The 15,848-nt window shown below is 47.2% G+C and overlaps 3 protein-coding genes across 5 annotated transcripts; all 3 read left to right on the forward strand.

The window, feature by feature from the left end:
• Positions 1 to 2,482: 2,482 nt before the first annotated feature.
• LOC123119438 (pentatricopeptide repeat-containing protein At5g11310, mitochondrial) lies at positions 2,483 to 4,336 on the forward strand. The gene has a single exon (XM_044539244.1). The coding sequence runs from the start codon at positions 2,506 to 2,508 to the stop codon at positions 4,138 to 4,140; it is 1,635 nt and encodes a 544-aa protein (XP_044395179.1). The 5' UTR covers positions 2,483 to 2,505; the 3' UTR covers positions 4,141 to 4,336.
• On the forward strand, positions 4,321 to 9,720 carry LOC123119437 (L-type lectin-domain containing receptor kinase IX.1). 2 transcript variants are annotated; one of them, XM_044539241.1, is made up of 5 exons: positions 4,391 to 4,409; positions 5,822 to 5,955; positions 6,122 to 6,551; positions 6,681 to 7,477; positions 7,566 to 9,720. In XM_044539241.1, the coding sequence occupies exons 3-5, from the start codon at positions 6,523 to 6,525 to the stop codon at positions 8,861 to 8,863; spliced, it is 2,124 nt and encodes a 707-aa protein (XP_044395176.1). In that variant the 5' UTR covers positions 4,391 to 4,409; positions 5,822 to 5,955; positions 6,122 to 6,522; the 3' UTR covers positions 8,864 to 9,720. The 2 variants fall into 2 exon arrangements, with proteins under 2 accessions (XP_044395177.1, XP_044395176.1); XM_044539242.1 differs by lacking the exon at positions 6,122 to 6,551 and having other exon boundaries at positions 4,321 to 4,409.
• Positions 9,721 to 10,425: 705 nt separating this feature from the next.
• LOC123119439 (glutathione S-transferase zeta class) lies at positions 10,426 to 12,977 on the forward strand. 2 transcript variants are annotated; one of them, XM_044539245.1, is made up of 9 exons: positions 10,426 to 10,689; positions 10,785 to 10,841; positions 10,948 to 11,033; positions 11,134 to 11,205; positions 11,625 to 11,678; positions 11,889 to 11,964; positions 12,210 to 12,271; positions 12,552 to 12,611; positions 12,700 to 12,977. In XM_044539245.1, exons 1-9 carry the CDS (start codon positions 10,593 to 10,595, stop codon positions 12,802 to 12,804), a joined length of 669 nt encoding a protein of 222 aa, XP_044395180.1. In that variant the 5' UTR covers positions 10,426 to 10,592; the 3' UTR covers positions 12,805 to 12,977. The 2 variants fall into 2 exon arrangements, with proteins under 2 accessions (XP_044395180.1, XP_044395181.1); XM_044539246.1 differs by lacking the exon at positions 11,625 to 11,678.
• The last annotated feature ends 2,871 nt before the right edge of the window (positions 12,978 to 15,848 follow it).

The following is a 15,848-nucleotide window of genomic DNA, read 5'->3' on the forward strand; positions in this document are numbered from 1 at the left end:
CTGTTGAGCGGCGGAGGCGCGTGAGTAGAATCTGGTCCGAACAGGTTGATGCAGCGGCCGTTGATGAAGCAGAGGCGAGGGTTGACGACGGCGGCTGAGCTCGAGCGCTAGGGCGTCGCAAGGAAGAAGACGAGACAAAGAGGCATAGGGGGGAAGTGAAAGGGACCCCCGGTCCTATTTATAAGGTGAATGGATAAGTGGCAAGCGCGGGAATCGAGGAGGTCAAAAACGGATCTGTAAACGCGCAGACGCCTCGATTGTCGGAGACTCATTAAAGATAAAGGAGATACATTAAAAGATTTTGGCTCTGTGTAAAATTAATGGCAGGTGATCTCACAGCGGGTTATCATGATTCCAGAAGATGATGTCATGGCGAGTTATAATCTTCGCGAAGGTAATGGAGAAGGAATTTTTCTAAGTGTTGAAGATTGACATGAACAAGTTCAAATCAACCTGGGGCCTAATGTTGGGGATATAACTATTGAGTATAAACCGCCCAGGAGGGGTCGGGTTATACTCATGATGATTTACCAGTATTGCAGCCCAGGAAGACATAGCAGATGGCGACTTACGAAGGAAACTTAATAAGAAGGCCCAAAGCCCAGAGACGGGTTAGGGCCCATAGATGTAAACCGCCATAAGTGTATGACTTGTATTGTAAGATAGGAAAGAGTAGATACCGAGCCGGACACGTTTATGAGCCGGCCGGGACTCTGTGAACCGCGGGGCGTCAACCTGTGTATATAAAGGGACGACCCGGCGGCGGTTTAGGGACAAGAAACAACAGATCGAGAGCCAGGTTAAGCGTATTCGCTCCCTAGTCATCGAAACCCTAGCAATACCACCTCAAACTGGATTAGGCCTTTACCTTCACCGGAAGGGGCCGAACCAGTATAAACTCCTCGTGTCCTTTGTCCTGATTAACCCCTTTAAGCTAATCTCGTTGCGATGGCTCCACGACTAAGTCCTCACACTAGGACATCTGCCGTGACAATTCCACGACACCATGCAAGGCCAAAGTTCAAGTTCCATGGAACTCGTGTTTCGTTGTGTGCTAGAGGAAGTAGTCGAGCTCTAACTCTAAGGGTGATCGAGATTATGTAATGTCAAGGGAAGCTTTAATTAAGGGAGGTGCTACAAATCATCCGGCTGACGTGGGCCAGTTGTAAACCTCCTCGTGAGCCGTTAGATGAGGCTTTGTGCATCCGTTCATTGTGAAAGCTAGGCCACGTGCACAACCCAACAGAAAATTGACTCCTCGTCTCTCCGGTTCACGCTCGCAGCTCCATGGTAGCACCCGCGCAGCACCGACGGTGTCCGGCGGCGCTCCATTGCAGCACCGACGACGCTCCAACGACCTCCCGCCACGCTCCAACGACCCCCCCACCGCGCTTCATTGCAGCTTAGACGACGCTTCGTTGCAACTCCGGCGGTGCTTCATCAACTCCGGCGAAGCTTCAATGACCCCCCTCCCCCGCCGCGTTTCAATGCAGCTCCGGCGATGCTTCGTTGCAACTCTGGTGGTGCTTCATCAACTCCGGCGAAGCTTCAACGGACCCCCCGCCACGCTTCATTGTAGCTCCGGCGACTCTTTGTTGCAACTCCAGCGATGCTTCATCAACTCCGGCGAAGCTTCAACGGATCCCCCGCCGCGCTTCATTGCAGCTCCGACGACTCTTCGTTGCAATTCCAGCGATGCTTCATCAACTCCGGTGAAGCTTCAACGCCCCGCCCTCCCGCCAATAGCTTGACGCACCCGACCATCGCGCGGCCGTCGCCCCTCGCATCAGTGTCGTTGCAGCCCCTCCGCCGTTGTGTTTAGCACCACGCCCACCACCACTTGCTGCCCCGCAGCATGGCATCGCAGCGCCGGCGGCGCCACCTCACAGCGCTGGATCATGAGGTCTCGCGGCACCGGAAGCGGGAGAGAAGCAGCACGATGCAGGAGGCTTTCCGACGTGGTGCTCTTTGCATGTTACGGTGGTGGATTCGATGGGATCGAGAGGTGTGAGAGAGAGAGGAGAGGTGGGATCGAGAGAAGAGTCTACGGAGAAGAGCTCGGAGGAACGAGATGCGTCTACGGAGAAGAGCTCGGGGGAATGAGATACAGAGTAAGAGATAAGGTTGTGGACGGGTGCGTGGGTGGGCCCGTGGGGCACGTGGTGTGCTACGGAGGAGGTTTGCGTGACTGATTAATCAGCGAGTTGAAACAGAGAGTTTTCCTTTAATTAATCCATATGCCAGTTTTCTTTATGAAGTCAGCTCGTATGCACATAATATATGTACTCCTTCCGTTCTAAAATAGATGACCTAACTTTATACTAACTTTGTACTAATCTTAATTATGATCTCTTTCGCTCAACAGGAAACAACTCGGAATGTTTTGAATTCAGAGCACCATCCTAACCGTACATGCTGTAATCGGACGGCTCCTGTAAAACGCAGTCGTGCCGGGGCAGGCCAAAGGAAAACCTCTCCCTTCCTCCTCAGACATCCGAAAACGAAATGCAGGCTAGGCCCGCCGCCGCCCCGCTCTCCGCTCCCGCCCCTCCCAAAGATTCCGCCGCCGCCGCCGCCGCCACCGTAGTCTCTATCCTCAGCGACGCGGAACCCGACGACCGCCTCCGCGCGTCCGGCATCAGCCCGGACCCCGCCCTGTTCCCGCACCTCCGCAAGTCGCTCACCGCCCTCCCGGAGTCCGCGTTCCCCGTGCTCGCCCGCTGGGCCGGCTCCGCCGCAGCCGTCTCCCTCCTCGCCTCCCGCGGCCTCTTCGCGGCCTCCTGGCGCCTCCTCCTCTTCCAGTCCCCTTCATCACCGCCCCCTCCCCTCGCCGCCTTCGCCCCGCTCGTCCGCCGCTACGCCCGCCTCGGCCGCGCCTCCGCGGCCCTCCGCGCCTTCCACTTCCTCCGCCACAACCCCGACCGCTACACGGTCGATGGTGACGGCTCCCCCGCCGCGACCTCCCTCCTGAACATGGCTGTCGGGGCGCTCTGCAAGGAGGACCACCCGCGCCCGGCCGCCAAACTCGTCGAGCGGTGCCTGCGTGAGGGGGAGCTGGCGCCCGACGAACGGACCTACAACATGCTCCTCGACGGCTGGTCCAGCGCCCGCCGGCTGGACAAGGTCGGGAAGCTCTGGGCAGAGATGCGCGTGGCCGGCGTGCGCCCGACGGTGGTCTCATACGGGACTCTCATCAAGGCGGTTTGTCGGATGCAGCAGCCGGACCAGGCACTGTCTCTCCTCGACGAGATGCGGAAGGAAGGGATCCACGCGAATGTGGTTACCTGCAACCCCATCGTGCATGCCCTCGCTCACGCCGGCCGATTTCGGGACGCATACAACCTGCTCGAGAAATTTCCTCTCTACGGGGTGGCGCCTAATATCTCGACATTCAACTCGCTCGTGTTGGCTTATTGCAAATATGGAGACCTTGCCGGGGCTAGCGGTGTGCTCAAGGCCATGATGGGGAGGGGCATCTTGCCAACGGCAAAAACATACAATTACTTCTTCGTGTTCTTCGCCAAGACCGGCAATGTTGAGCTGGGGATGAATCTTTATAACAAGATGGTCAACAATGGTTATGCGCCGGACCAAACCACTTACAACCTCCTGGTCAAGATGTTGTGCGAGGCTAATCGGATTGAATTAGTGGTGCAGATGATAAAGGAGATGAGAGCTAATCGCTTTGAGTCTGATCTGGCAACAAGCACCATGCTGATACATTTGCTTTGTCGAAGCCATCGGTTTGAGGAAGCATGTGCTGAGTTTGAGGACATGTTCCGTAGAGGCCACGTGCCCCAGTATATCACTTACAGGATGCTTATGAAAGAGCTCAAGCGGCTGGGTTTGGTTCAACTGGAAGAGAAGTTGACCGACCTAATGCGCTCAGTACCACATTCTACAAAGTTGCCTGGCAGCTACAGAGAAAAGGAAGGCGACAATGCTAAAGAAAAGAGAAAGTTAATATTGGAGAAAGCTCAGGCTGTTTCCAATGTTCTGAAGGAGTGTAAAGATCCGAAGGAGTTGCACAAGCTGAAAGATGATGAAGAAACTGATGTCCAGGCCGCAGATAGGATAGTAGCCAACATTAGAAAAAGAGTATATGGGGGTGTCTCTAGGTTAGCCTCTCCACTTCCTTGAACATCGAGTTGGCAAGATCAAATCATGAAGATTTACTGGATGATCAGGGATTTTGAAGTTGATCACCTAAGCAATTTATATTTCACACGGTTGATTGCCCTTTGGGATGTTCAAGAAGCAAGAAGAGATTGTAACCTCTAATCCTGTTTGGTTCTTTTTGTGGATTGGATATCCTCCGTGAGAAATTCACAGAATAGAAGCAGTGGACATGCATGAATTAATTTAGTCCTTAAGATGTGGGATGGAACACACAAGCCTTCCCCATATATGTAAGTAATATTTACATCCTTTTGTTGTGCTTCATTGCCATGACTTCTTCGTGATGTCAGTGTTGAATAACCTGGGCCTGTTAGATCACCCAGCTAATCGAGTCTTAGATCGTGTGCTTAATTATGCATATGTGATGTACTTCTGATTCTTGCAGTTAAAGATTACTTTGTTCAGTTTTGGATTGATTTAATGATGCCAGTGATGGGCCTCTTTGATATAATGGACTTTCACATGAATTTTGGAGGATTGGGAATTTTAGGACAGTATCACATAGGATTTTTTTTCTGAAGGATTCCATTGCTTACTTTGGTAATTTTGGATGAGGTTGTGGTGCTAGCTAAGAACTCGTTGCTGCAAGGGATTTTTGTTCAAATTCTGGAGGATTAATCCTTGGGAATTTCACGTGGTAAATGCATTGAGCTCCTGATAATTTTAGTAATAAACTATTTTTTCGAACCAAGCAGGAGGACTGCCTGTGAATAAATAGATAGAAAGGGAAGGGGAAGAAACCCCATACAAAGTCTGAGCACAAAGGACCTCCATCCTCGAAACAACTCAAACAAAACAGTGCCCTGAAAATAACTACTACTACTAACAACAACCCAAGAAGAAGAGCAGCTGCATAGCAAGGCAGATGGAGAAATGGCAGACCACCAAAATGAACATGAAGAAAGATTGACTAGGAAGTTGGAGGGACAGCAGTCAACCGAAACCACCCTGAAGGAAGGTTGATTGGGACTGAAACAACATGGAGCTGGCTCCGCTGAATCAAGACCCACTATCCCACATCCACAGGCGCAAAGAATCTGTGACTGTAGGCGTCCACTCTGATTTGCTACAGAGCTCATTGCCGGCGGTGCCAGGCGGAATGCAGTCGCATCAACAAACTTTCTTTAGACTTTCCATTGTACATTCACATTGGGACACATAGATAAACTGCTTGCTGTCAATTGCAATTAAAGGTCTAAGAATTATTTTTTTATATGTATTTAATAAAATAACTGAAATGTATAACTACATTGAGTCAGCAATTGCATGTTCTAACTGCATAGCCAGCCACTAAAGCACGTGTGAGACACCTATAGGATCAGTACAGAAGGATTGCTTATCAAGTTCAGGCACCACAATGATACAGATATAAGTAGTGCTTTCATTGACCTGCATTTTTTGTTCAGGCTCCTGAAGTAGTGACAAGTTCATCTTATCTTCGATAAAAGAAACTGTGCCTCCTTATCTTCCGTTCTACTAACAGATGCGTTACTCTGTCCTGCAGTTTGTATTGTTTTTGCCCTGCTTTTGGTTTAGTTTGCCCAAGGTCGTTTTATTCTGTTCCACAATTAAATAAATGATGTAAGCATTTTTGTTTCTACTTCGATAGTTTTACTCATAATCTTTCTGGTTTGATATTTAGGTTTTTAGGTGGGTTATCAATATCTCGCGTTATATCTATTTTTGGGATCGTCCTTAACGAAGATGGAGAACTCTTAATTGAAAGAAGGATGTCTCTTTTATAGGATACCTCTACTAGGAACTTTACATATTGAGGTATAATATTCTGCAAATTTGTTTCGTGTACTATGACCCATGATTATATTTTTGCCATGCATTTGTTTCATTTATATGCAGAAGTATGTTTTTCATACAATATTCCAATATATTCCTAACAGCCCTTTTTCTTTCTTCACATGACACATGGTTTTAATCAATTTAGGAATAGATACATGTGGTTCTGGAGACATGTATATAGGAGAAGCATATATATGCACTTTTCCTAATATATGCTTTTATCAAGCAGCATGAGAAATGGAGAACTGATAAACAAGGTAAAGACCTTTGAACTGAAATTGCTAGTTCCCCAGACCCCAGAGTCTTCTGCCTAGTTTGGCATCACTAAAGGGATAGTGACTGGGGCAAAAACTAATATTTTTGACACTGACTGGGGCAAAAACTAATATTTTTGACACTGACTGGGGCAAATACTATACATGATGTAAGCCGAAAATAAGCCGGCTGAGGAACACCCCTCATATGACATTTGGCATTACCCAAGCTCCAAATTATGTATCTGCCTCGGACAGATTCTACTTCATCATCTCCAGCAAAATATAAAGTATGGCGTGCATAAGCTTAATCTTGGTCAGGTAGGTTCACAAGTACTATAATCTAATCACAGTTAGAAATGAGAGCAAGACAGAGAAGTTACCTTTGTTAGGATCCCAAGCACCAGCGCCTCCCATGCTGGCCGGCTGACCGTCGTCCATGGCTTCCAGGTTTGTCATCCTCGTCCTCGCCGTTGTTGCATCTCTCGGCGTCGGCGCCGCTGCCGCAGTTGGCAAGCAGGACAAGTTCCTGGCTCCAGTGCATCCTTCCTGCTCGACCAGTGGCAACTACACCGATGGCAGCCAGTTCAAGAAGAACCTCGACGAGCTCCTCGCCGCCCTCCCCGCGGCCGCCAGCAGGAACGACGGGTTCTACATCGGCACTGTGGGGGACTCGGGATCTCCCGACCAGGTCTTCACCCTCATCATGTGCTATGCCGACCACGACGCGGCGGAGTGCCTGGAATGCCTCACCGGAGCGCCGGCGGGGATCATGGCCTTGTGCCCTGGCAGCCGGGACGTGCGCGCGGCATACGATGCGTGCATACTCCGGTACTCCCCGGTGTCGCCCTTTGCATCCACGGCCGACCTCGAGATCCCTTTCTACGTGAAGTACACCGCTCCCATCCTAGTTGATCCGGTGGCCATGGCCAGGGCGTGGCTTCCGCTGATGGCCGACCTCACGGGACAGGCCGCTGGGTCGCTGGCGCGGGCAGCGAGTGGGAGCACACCGTACGATGCTTCGTGGCGGGTGTTCGGGCTGGCGCAGTGCACGAGGAACCTCAACGCGAGCGAGTGCAGCCGGTGCCTCTCCTCCTTGGTCGGCAAACTGCCGGAGCTGTTCCAGAACGAGACCGGTGGCGCCGTCAAGGCATACAGCTGCTACGTGCACTACCAGATCGGCCCCTTTGAGATAACCCTTCCACCTGCATCAGAACCACCGCCGCAGTCGTCTCCAAAGCCCGGAGGTCAGTCTTTGCAGGTTTGGGGTAGCCTTCTTTCACATATATATCCAATGAGATATTAATCTCTATTGTTCTTGGAATTCTGTGACAGAAGCATCGTCTTCTTCAAGAACAAGGCTCCTGATCGGCAGCTCCATTGGTACCGTGTCGTTCTTGATCATTCTGGTTGGTGTCTTGGTCTGTCTCCTTGTCCGACGACGGCAAAAGCACCCAATCACTGCCAATAAGCAGGCAAAGGGGCAAGAGCCGGAAGATGGCAAATTCTCCGACGGCGACGACCCAGCCATGGAAGACGACTTCGAGAAAGGGACTGGGCCCAAGAGATTTCGCTACGTTGAGCTGGCCATCGCAACCGACAACTTCTCTGACGAGAAGAAGCTCGGGGAAGGAGGTTTCGGCTCCGTGTACAGAGGGTACCTCAAGGAGTCGAACCTTGAGGTGGCCATCAAGAGAGTATCCAAAGGTTCCAAGCAAGGGAAGAAAGAGTATGCTTCCGAGGTGACAATTATAAGCAGACTCCGGCACCGAAACCTGGTGCAGCTCATCGGCTGGTGCCACGGCGGTGGCGAGCTGCTCCTTGTCTACGAGCTGATGCCCAAGGGCAGCCTTGACACGCACCTCTACGGCGGCAAGAACGCAGCCGTGCTGCCATGGCCGGTCAGGCATGAGATCGTGCTTGGACTGGGCTCTGCCCTCCTGTATCTTCACCAAGAGTGGGAGCAGTGCGTCCTGCACAGAGACATCAAACCAAGCAACATCATGCTGGACGCCTCCTTTGCTGCCAAGCTCGGCGACTTCGGGCTTGCCAGGCTCGTTGACCATGGCCGAGGCTCGCACACCACGGTGCTCGCCGGCACGATGGGATACATGGACCCGGAATGCATGACCACCGGCCGGACCAGCGCCGAGTCGGACGTGTACAGCTTCGGTGTCGTGCTCCTCGAGATTGCCTGCGGCAGGCGGCCTCTGGCAGTGGCAGAAGAGGAGCAGATGGCCCACCTGGCTCAGCGGGTCTGGGCATCATACGGCGTGGGAAGGGTTCTTGATGCCGCTGACGCGCGGCTGGAGGGGGAGTTTGACGCCGAGGAGGTGGAGCGTGTGATGGTCGTCGGGCTCTGGTGCGCGCACCCTGACCGGAGCCTCAGGCCGTCCATCAGGCAGGCCGTCGGTGTGCTGCGGCGCGAGCAGCCTCTGCCGACCCTACCGGAGAGGATGCCGGTGGCAACTTTCTTGTACGTGCCCCTACTGGTTGATGGTTCAAGTTCCACGTTGTCTACTGGTGTCACCGGCGCTGGCGGCAGTGGCAGCAGCGGAACTGACACGACGGCGGAGAAGTCGATGTCGATGCGAAGCAACACGGTAGTGGATGGACAAATCACTGGACGCTAAATGTTGTAAAGGGACAAATTGATACGCTCAGTTTGCTAACACGAAGTAATTTGTTAATTATCCTAATTTCTGATTATTCCATTAAAATTGAGCTATTGTGATAGTAAAAAACTGTCTCATTAAATTCAGTTAATCATCAGAACGGCTTATACTTTCTTTGCAGTTTCTTTCATTCTCTACCCGCAAATGGGGTGCATACCAGTGGAGTCAAAGCTTTGTAGATTTGGCTTTGACTCAGCTCGTTTTCAAAACAAATGAGCTCAATTTGATTTGAGCTTGTGGTCGAGCTGCAGAGTCTGACTCGTACTTGGTTTCTACTTACATCAAGCCTCTAAAATATCTTATATTTGTTTACAGAGGAAGTACTAACGATGTTGATGCTGTTTCGAGCCATTTTCAAGCTAGATGAAAAAAAACATGATCCTCTTGTCATAATATAAATCTTGTTAGCATAAAATAATTTAAGAAGTTCATAGCATAAGCAATGTTGGTCAACATTGGGTGTTCAGAATTCTTAGCACCAATTCAAACTGGTGATAACCATTGGAAGATGTAGGAGCGACTCAAAGTTGATTAAGTACAGGGCGTAAAATGTGAATGTGTGTAGTCATATATTCTTATTTTTACCCATCGTGCCTTTTTTATTTTTTACATGTGTACCCCAGTTTAACACTTGTTTTGTACTTAAACTTTAATAAATACTAGAAAGGCTGGGCGCGCTTTGCCGCGCCGTTAGTGTTGTTGGGTTTCTTAAAAACATGACCCACTTTGTTCCAAATATAAGGTGTATTGCATTTTTTGAAAGTCAAATCTTTTTAAGTTGGATCAAATTTGTAGAGAAATATATCAAAATCCATAATACAAATCGATATAATTAGATTCATCATGAAATGAATTTCCATATTTTTGTTTAATATTATGGATGTTGACATTTTTGTCTCTGAACTTGGTCAAAGTTCAAGGAATTTGACTTTTCAAAAAACTAATACCCCTTATATTTTGGAATTGATGTAATATTTAGTTTGGCGGGGCAGAGAGATGATGGCGTGTGTGTTTTTTTTTTTATTTGATGATTTGGTGGGTCTTTTTCGATGTGATTCTGTGTTATCTGCTAAGAAACTCATATTTATGTGGGGAAATTTCTACGTCTGTAGCTGCATGTACTATATTGGTGCTATAGTATCACCTGGTGGCATTTTCTTTTTCTGGATGGTGGAGGGTGCACTATGTTTTTAAAGGCCGGTTTTTGCTGATTGATTTGAAAAATAATTGGCCGATCAAAATCGTAAACCAAATCCATAATTGAATACCTCAATCGAATTTGAGGAGTTTCAAAATTAGGGAAGAATAGTGAATTAAAATAAATGAATGGGAGAGCTTCTTAAGAAATTGTCGACCCCGTCAAAATCGAGTGACTCAATTTTAAATTGAAGAGTTCGATTAAAAATTAGAAAGCATAGTGTATAGTATAAAAGAATTGAATAAAAAAGTTTTGAGAAAGTGTTGACCCGGTCAAAATCAGGTAATTCTATTTTAATTGGAGACCTCAATTGAGTCCTCTAAAATTAGGGAGCCTAGTGCGACCCGGACATGGGCCCTGCGTGTTCGGTGAACGAACCCACTTGAGTTGCCTTTTCATTATTTCCGTGTCCCACTTCGCTCCCCGACCGAGCGCTGCCGTGGTCCACTTCTTCACTGGCTGCCGGCTACGAACCAGAGCGAGCTGCGTATGGCTTCGGCGGAGGCGCCGGCGGCAAGGCCGATTCTGTACTCGTACTGGCGCAGCTCCTGCTCCCACCGCGTCCGCATCGCACTCAACCTCAAAGGTGCGTGCTGCTCGCTCTTCCCCCCTATCTGGTCTCACTCCGCCCTCGTCGTTTCTCTGATTTCGTTGGGTAAACTGGATTATGATTTCCTGCAGGTATCGATTATGAGTACAGGGCGGTGAACCTCCTCAAGGGCGAGCAGTCTGATCCCGGTACAGCACCGTCTGCTTTCTACCTGTCCTCTGCAGTTGCGTCAGTTGTTTGGTAAAAATATACCTACTATTCACTAGGTAATTCATGTTACTTTGTGGGTGACAGAGTTCATGAAGCTTAATCCTATGAAGTTCGTCCCTGCCTTGGTCGACGGCGACGCAGTAATCGGCGACTCTTACGCAATAGCATTGGCAAGTCACTCTTGCCCAGGGTCTACAAATTATGTGTTCCTCCTACGCAGTACCATTCGATTATCAGTTATCAACCACTTGCTTTGTTGTGGCTGTACAGTATTTGGAGGACAAGTACCCCCAACGTCCTCTTTTGCCTCAAGACCTTAAAAAGAAGGCCCTGAATATCCAGGTAATTGATGATAACCTTTTACTCACCATGGTCAGCACAAGTATTTCATGCTTTGCTCTCAGTCTCAGTAGTACTTTGTGTGTGGAGTCAATCGTGTAATTGTTATTCTTTGATCTGGTTTTTCAAATCATTATACAGTTTGCTTACAGGTTAGTTAGTACTATTCTATTTTACCTGACCCGCCAAAAAATCCATCCTCGAATTCATATTATCAAAGCATAGCACAAAGTACACAGTAAATAAAAAGCAAGACAGTTTCTGAATCTATTTTATCTGACCTGCTCTGAGCAAACGAAACATATATATAACCAGGTCCAAGTATAATCTACAAAATACTTTTACTGTATATGTTCAACTTTTTCTTCGGTTACCAATTCATAATACTAATGTGGATGTTCCTCTACTAACTTTTATCGCAGATAGCAAGCATTGTGTGTTCTGGTATTCAACCTCTTCACAATCTCACCTTGGTGGTAAGTACCGACTATGCATTACTAAGCATATGACGACCACTGTGTGTTCTATGTCTAAAATCTGATTGCCAGTGCACCTGAGGCCCATAGAGGGACGGGTACCCATGTGTGCTGTGCAATACTAGTTGATTCTATATTTAGACAGCTTATGCTTATAAATTGCACAGATACTTAACTTGCTGTTGTGTTTTATTGCTCATTTGTCTACAGAGATTTATCGAGCAAAAGGTTGGAACAGGGGAGAGCATCCCGTGGGTCCAACAACAGATTGATAGAGGTTTCACAGGTTGTCTTCACAGACATGTCCCTTCTTTCTTGGTTATAACTGCTATATTTGCAGCATTACTTCCATCCAGAAAATTTGTTCTGGAAATACTGCTCACCAAGTAATTCAGTGATCTTGCATGTTTTGAGAAACTCACATTATTTCCTTTAGAACTTCCTTTCCTGCATTTACACTTGGTATTTCGCTGCCTCTGTCTGCTTTCTCATTATGCAACCATGTGCTCACTTTCACCCCCAACGGTTCAGCTGTTGAGAACATGATCAAAGGCTGTGCTGGGAAGTTTGCTATGGGAGATGAAGTCCAACTGGTTCGTATGCTACCCTACTATTTCTTGTCTCTTTATTTTCTTCTGTTGAACACCAAAGAACATCATTATTTGGAATGAATTTTCTCTGCTGTAGATTCATCTATTGTTGTATTAATAGGTGTCCCTTTTCCCTTGAAAGTAACTGTAGTCTAGTCCCTCCCCTGAAATGAAATAGAATTCATATTTCAACAATCATCGTGCAACAACTATCACTGCAAGTGTAAACTACCCCGAGCCGACTCAGCTAAGTAGTTAACTGCCGCATCCTCTTTACATGCAGGCAGATGTATTCCTTGCACCCCAGATTTTTGCTGCGGTGACTCGTTATCAAACGGACATGGTACTGCATTTTCACTTACTATCAAGTCCACAACTATACTTGTCACTATCTTTGATGAACTAACGGAACATGATTGCGCTTGCCGCAGTCGAACTATCCCACCCTCGCGAGGCTCCATGGTCAGTATATGACACACCCTGCATTTGAAGCTGCGCTCCCTGACCGGCAGCCGGATGCCCCTTCCTCTGGCTAAGACATAGGCCAGGGGAGAATCAGTAGTTCTCACTCCTTTGTTTCTACCTGTGTCCTGTCCCGTTACTTCAAACTCTGTAACAATAAGCACAGAACTTTCTGCACGAAGTGTAAAGTAGCTACTGTAGCCTGTACCAAAACAATGAAATAATTGTGATCACTAGTCTTTGCATATCTTGAATTCTGGATTTACGTGAAGTAGCAACAAGATGAAACATCGGTGGCTTACGTTTCAATTGTCACTTCTTAAGAAAAAAGGACAATTCCATTTCTATCCCTAACTCGAACCCACTACTCATATTTACCCCTAATTTTTAGACCTACTCAGTTTTGCCCAGATTCCGTTGTGTGGTGTTATAGAAATACCCCTGAGCGATGTTTCCTTCAGATCTTCTCTACATTATAAACTCTCTATGCCATAAGCTTCTCGACATTCCTCTGTAGCTGCAGTGCTTTCCATTCTTTTGTAGCATGCTCGAGCATCTGCATGGATGGTGGTTCCTATTTTTTGGTGTTTACGTTTTTAGAGAGAATAGAGGGTTCCGCTTGAATCCGTACGTGGTCCTTACTCATTCCTGCGGACTCCAGGAAGTCTTTGGTTACTGGGTGCAACCAATGGGAGATGGTAGCACGGGGTATATTCAACCGGTTCGGATGGCGGTCGCATAACAGGATAGGAGTCTAGGGAGCTTATCCTCTTTTTTGACTTACCGGTTGTATTTCTGAGCATGTACTTTTATTTTCTTTGTTTTTGCTCCGCTTGCGAGCTATAATACCTTCATGACTTTGGGATTCTTCGAGACTTCTTAATAAGATGGCTGCATGCATCATTATGATGCAGAGGCCGGGGGCACGCCTCCATTTCCAAAAAAAAAGAGAATAGAGGGTTGTGACAAAAGAACGGAAAATACTGGCAGCTACATAGGAACGTCATGAAGCTTAGAAAGCAAACAAGACCTGACAAAAACGTCGCTTAGGGTATTCTATACCTAAGAAGTTCATCCCAACTCGAAAATCCTTTTTGGAGGCTGAGCTCTATGGAGGCCGGTTTAAAAAAAATAATCAAAATTCATAGTTTTACATTTCAAAAAATTCTAAAAAATATATAGATATACGTGGAGGCATAATGCATAAGTGTGTAAATTTTTAGGTCATGGGCTTTTTAATGCATGATACTGCTCATTCTCACAGGCCATGAATTTGTCTTTTTTACAGATCGCATTTCAAGATATTTCGTCCTGAAATTTTACACACGCATAACATCCTTGTTTATTTGTACAATTTTTTCCAATTTTTTTAAAATTGAAAAGTTTAAATTTTGATTTTTTTTCTTTCAAAAAATATGAGGCCTAGAGCCAAAACGCCTCACTCGTTCCCACTATTTTATTTCTCTTAACATTAATCCTATCCACCTCATCACATATGTCCCACATGTGCCGGCTCTCATTTAAAGCATCTACAGCCGGACATGGCAAATTCGCCCCCCCCCCCAAATGCCCGCGGACGTGCCCGGGCGCGTCCGCGGGCATTCGGGCACCCCTCATATTTCCTGAAGGAAATATGCCCTAGAGGCAATAATAAAGTTATTATTTATTTCCTTATATCATGATAAATGTTTATTATTCATGTTAGAATTGTATTAACTGGAAACTTGATACATGTGTGAATACATAGACAAACAGACTGTCACTAGTATGCCTTTACTTGACTAGCTCGTTGATCAAAGATGGTTATGTTTCCTATCCACCTCATCACATATGTCCCACATGTGCCGGCTCTCATTTAAAGCATCTACAGCCGGACTTGGCAAATTCGCCCCCCCCCCCAAATGCCCGCGGACGTGCCCGAGCGCGTCCGCGGGCATTCGGGCACCCCTCATATTTCCTGAAGGAAATATGCCCTAGAAGCAATAATAAAGTTATTATTTATTTCCTTATATCATGATAAATGTTTATTATTCATGCTAGAATTGTATTAACTGGAAACTTGATACATGTGTGAATACATAGACAAACAGAGTGTCACTAGTATGCCTCTACTTGACTAGCTCGTTGATCAAAGATGGTTATGTTTCCTAGCCATAGACATGAGTTGTCATTTGATTAACGGGATCACATCATTAGGAGAATGATGTGATTGACTTGACCCATTCCGTTAGCTTAGCACTCGATCGTTTAGTATGTTGCTATTGCTTTCTTCATGACTTATACATGTTCCTATGACTATGAGATTATGCAACTCCCGTTTACCGGAGGAACACTTTGTGTGCTACCAAACGTCACAACGTAATTGCGTGATTATAAAGGTGCTCTACAGGTGCTTCCAAAGGTACTTGTTGGGTTGGCGTATTTCGAGATTAGGATTTGTTACTCCGATTGTCGGAGAGGTATCTCTGGGCCCACTCAGTAATGCACATCACTATAAGCCTTGCAATCATTGTAACTAATGAGTTAGTTGCGGGATGATGTATTACGGAACGAGTAAAGAGACTTGCCGGTAACGAGATTGAACTAGGTATTAAGATACCGACGGTCGAATCTCGGGCAAGTAACATACCGATGACAAAGGGAACAACGTATGTTGTTATGTGGTCTGACCGATAAAGATCTTCGTAGAATATGTGGGAGCCAATATGAGCATCCAGGTTCCGCTATTGGTTATTGACCGGAGACGTGTCTCGGTCATGTCTACATAGTTCTCGAACCCGTAGGGTCCGCACGCTTAAAGTTAGATGACGGTTATATTATGAGTTTATGTGTTTTGATGTACCAAGGAGTTCGGAGTCCCGGATGAGATCAGAGACTTGACGAGGAGTCTCGAAATGGTCGAGACGTAAAGATTGATATATTGGACGACTATATTCGGACATCGGAAAGGTTCCGAGTGATTCGGGTATTTTTCGGAGTACCGGAGAGTTACAGGAATTCGTATTGGGCCTTAATGGGCCATACGGGAAAGGAGAGAAAGGCCCCAAAGGTGGCCGCACCCCTCCCCATGGACTAGTCCGAATTGGACTAGGGAGGGGGGCGCCCCCTTCCTTCTTTC

Source organism: Triticum aestivum, chromosome 5D (assembly GCF_018294505.1).
Source record: "Triticum aestivum cultivar Chinese Spring chromosome 5D, IWGSC CS RefSeq v2.1, whole genome shotgun sequence".
Lineage (NCBI taxonomy): Eukaryota > Viridiplantae > Streptophyta > Magnoliopsida > Poales > Poaceae > Triticum > Triticum aestivum.

What these genes read in the sequence shown, in the direction of transcription:
- LOC123119439 (XM_044539245.1), top strand. Translation starts at nt 10,593, where the DNA reads ATGGCTTCGGCGGAGGCGCCGGCGGCAAGGCCGATTCTGTACTCGTAC. An exon ending in ACTCTTACGCAATAGCATTG is followed by an intron (nt 11,034 to 11,133) that starts GCAAGTCACTCT and finishes GTGGCTGTACAG; the next exon opens with TATTTGGAGGACAAGTACCC. An exon ending in TGGGAGATGAAGTCCAACTG is followed by an intron (nt 12,272 to 12,551) that starts GTTCGTATGCTA and finishes CTTTACATGCAG; the next exon opens with GCAGATGTATTCCTTGCACC.
- LOC123119438 (XM_044539244.1), top strand. Translation starts at nt 2,506, where the DNA reads ATGCAGGCTAGGCCCGCCGCCGCCCCGCTCTCCGCTCCCGCCCCTCCC.
- LOC123119437 (XM_044539241.1), top strand. Translation starts at nt 6,523, where the DNA reads ATGGCGTGCATAAGCTTAATCTTGGTCAG. An exon ending in ATAAGCTTAATCTTGGTCAG is followed by an intron (nt 6,552 to 6,680) that starts GTAGGTTCACAA and finishes CATGGCTTCCAG; the next exon opens with GTTTGTCATCCTCGTCCTCG. An exon ending in GTCGTCTCCAAAGCCCGGAG is followed by an intron (nt 7,478 to 7,565) that starts GTCAGTCTTTGC and finishes ATTCTGTGACAG; the next exon opens with AAGCATCGTCTTCTTCAAGA.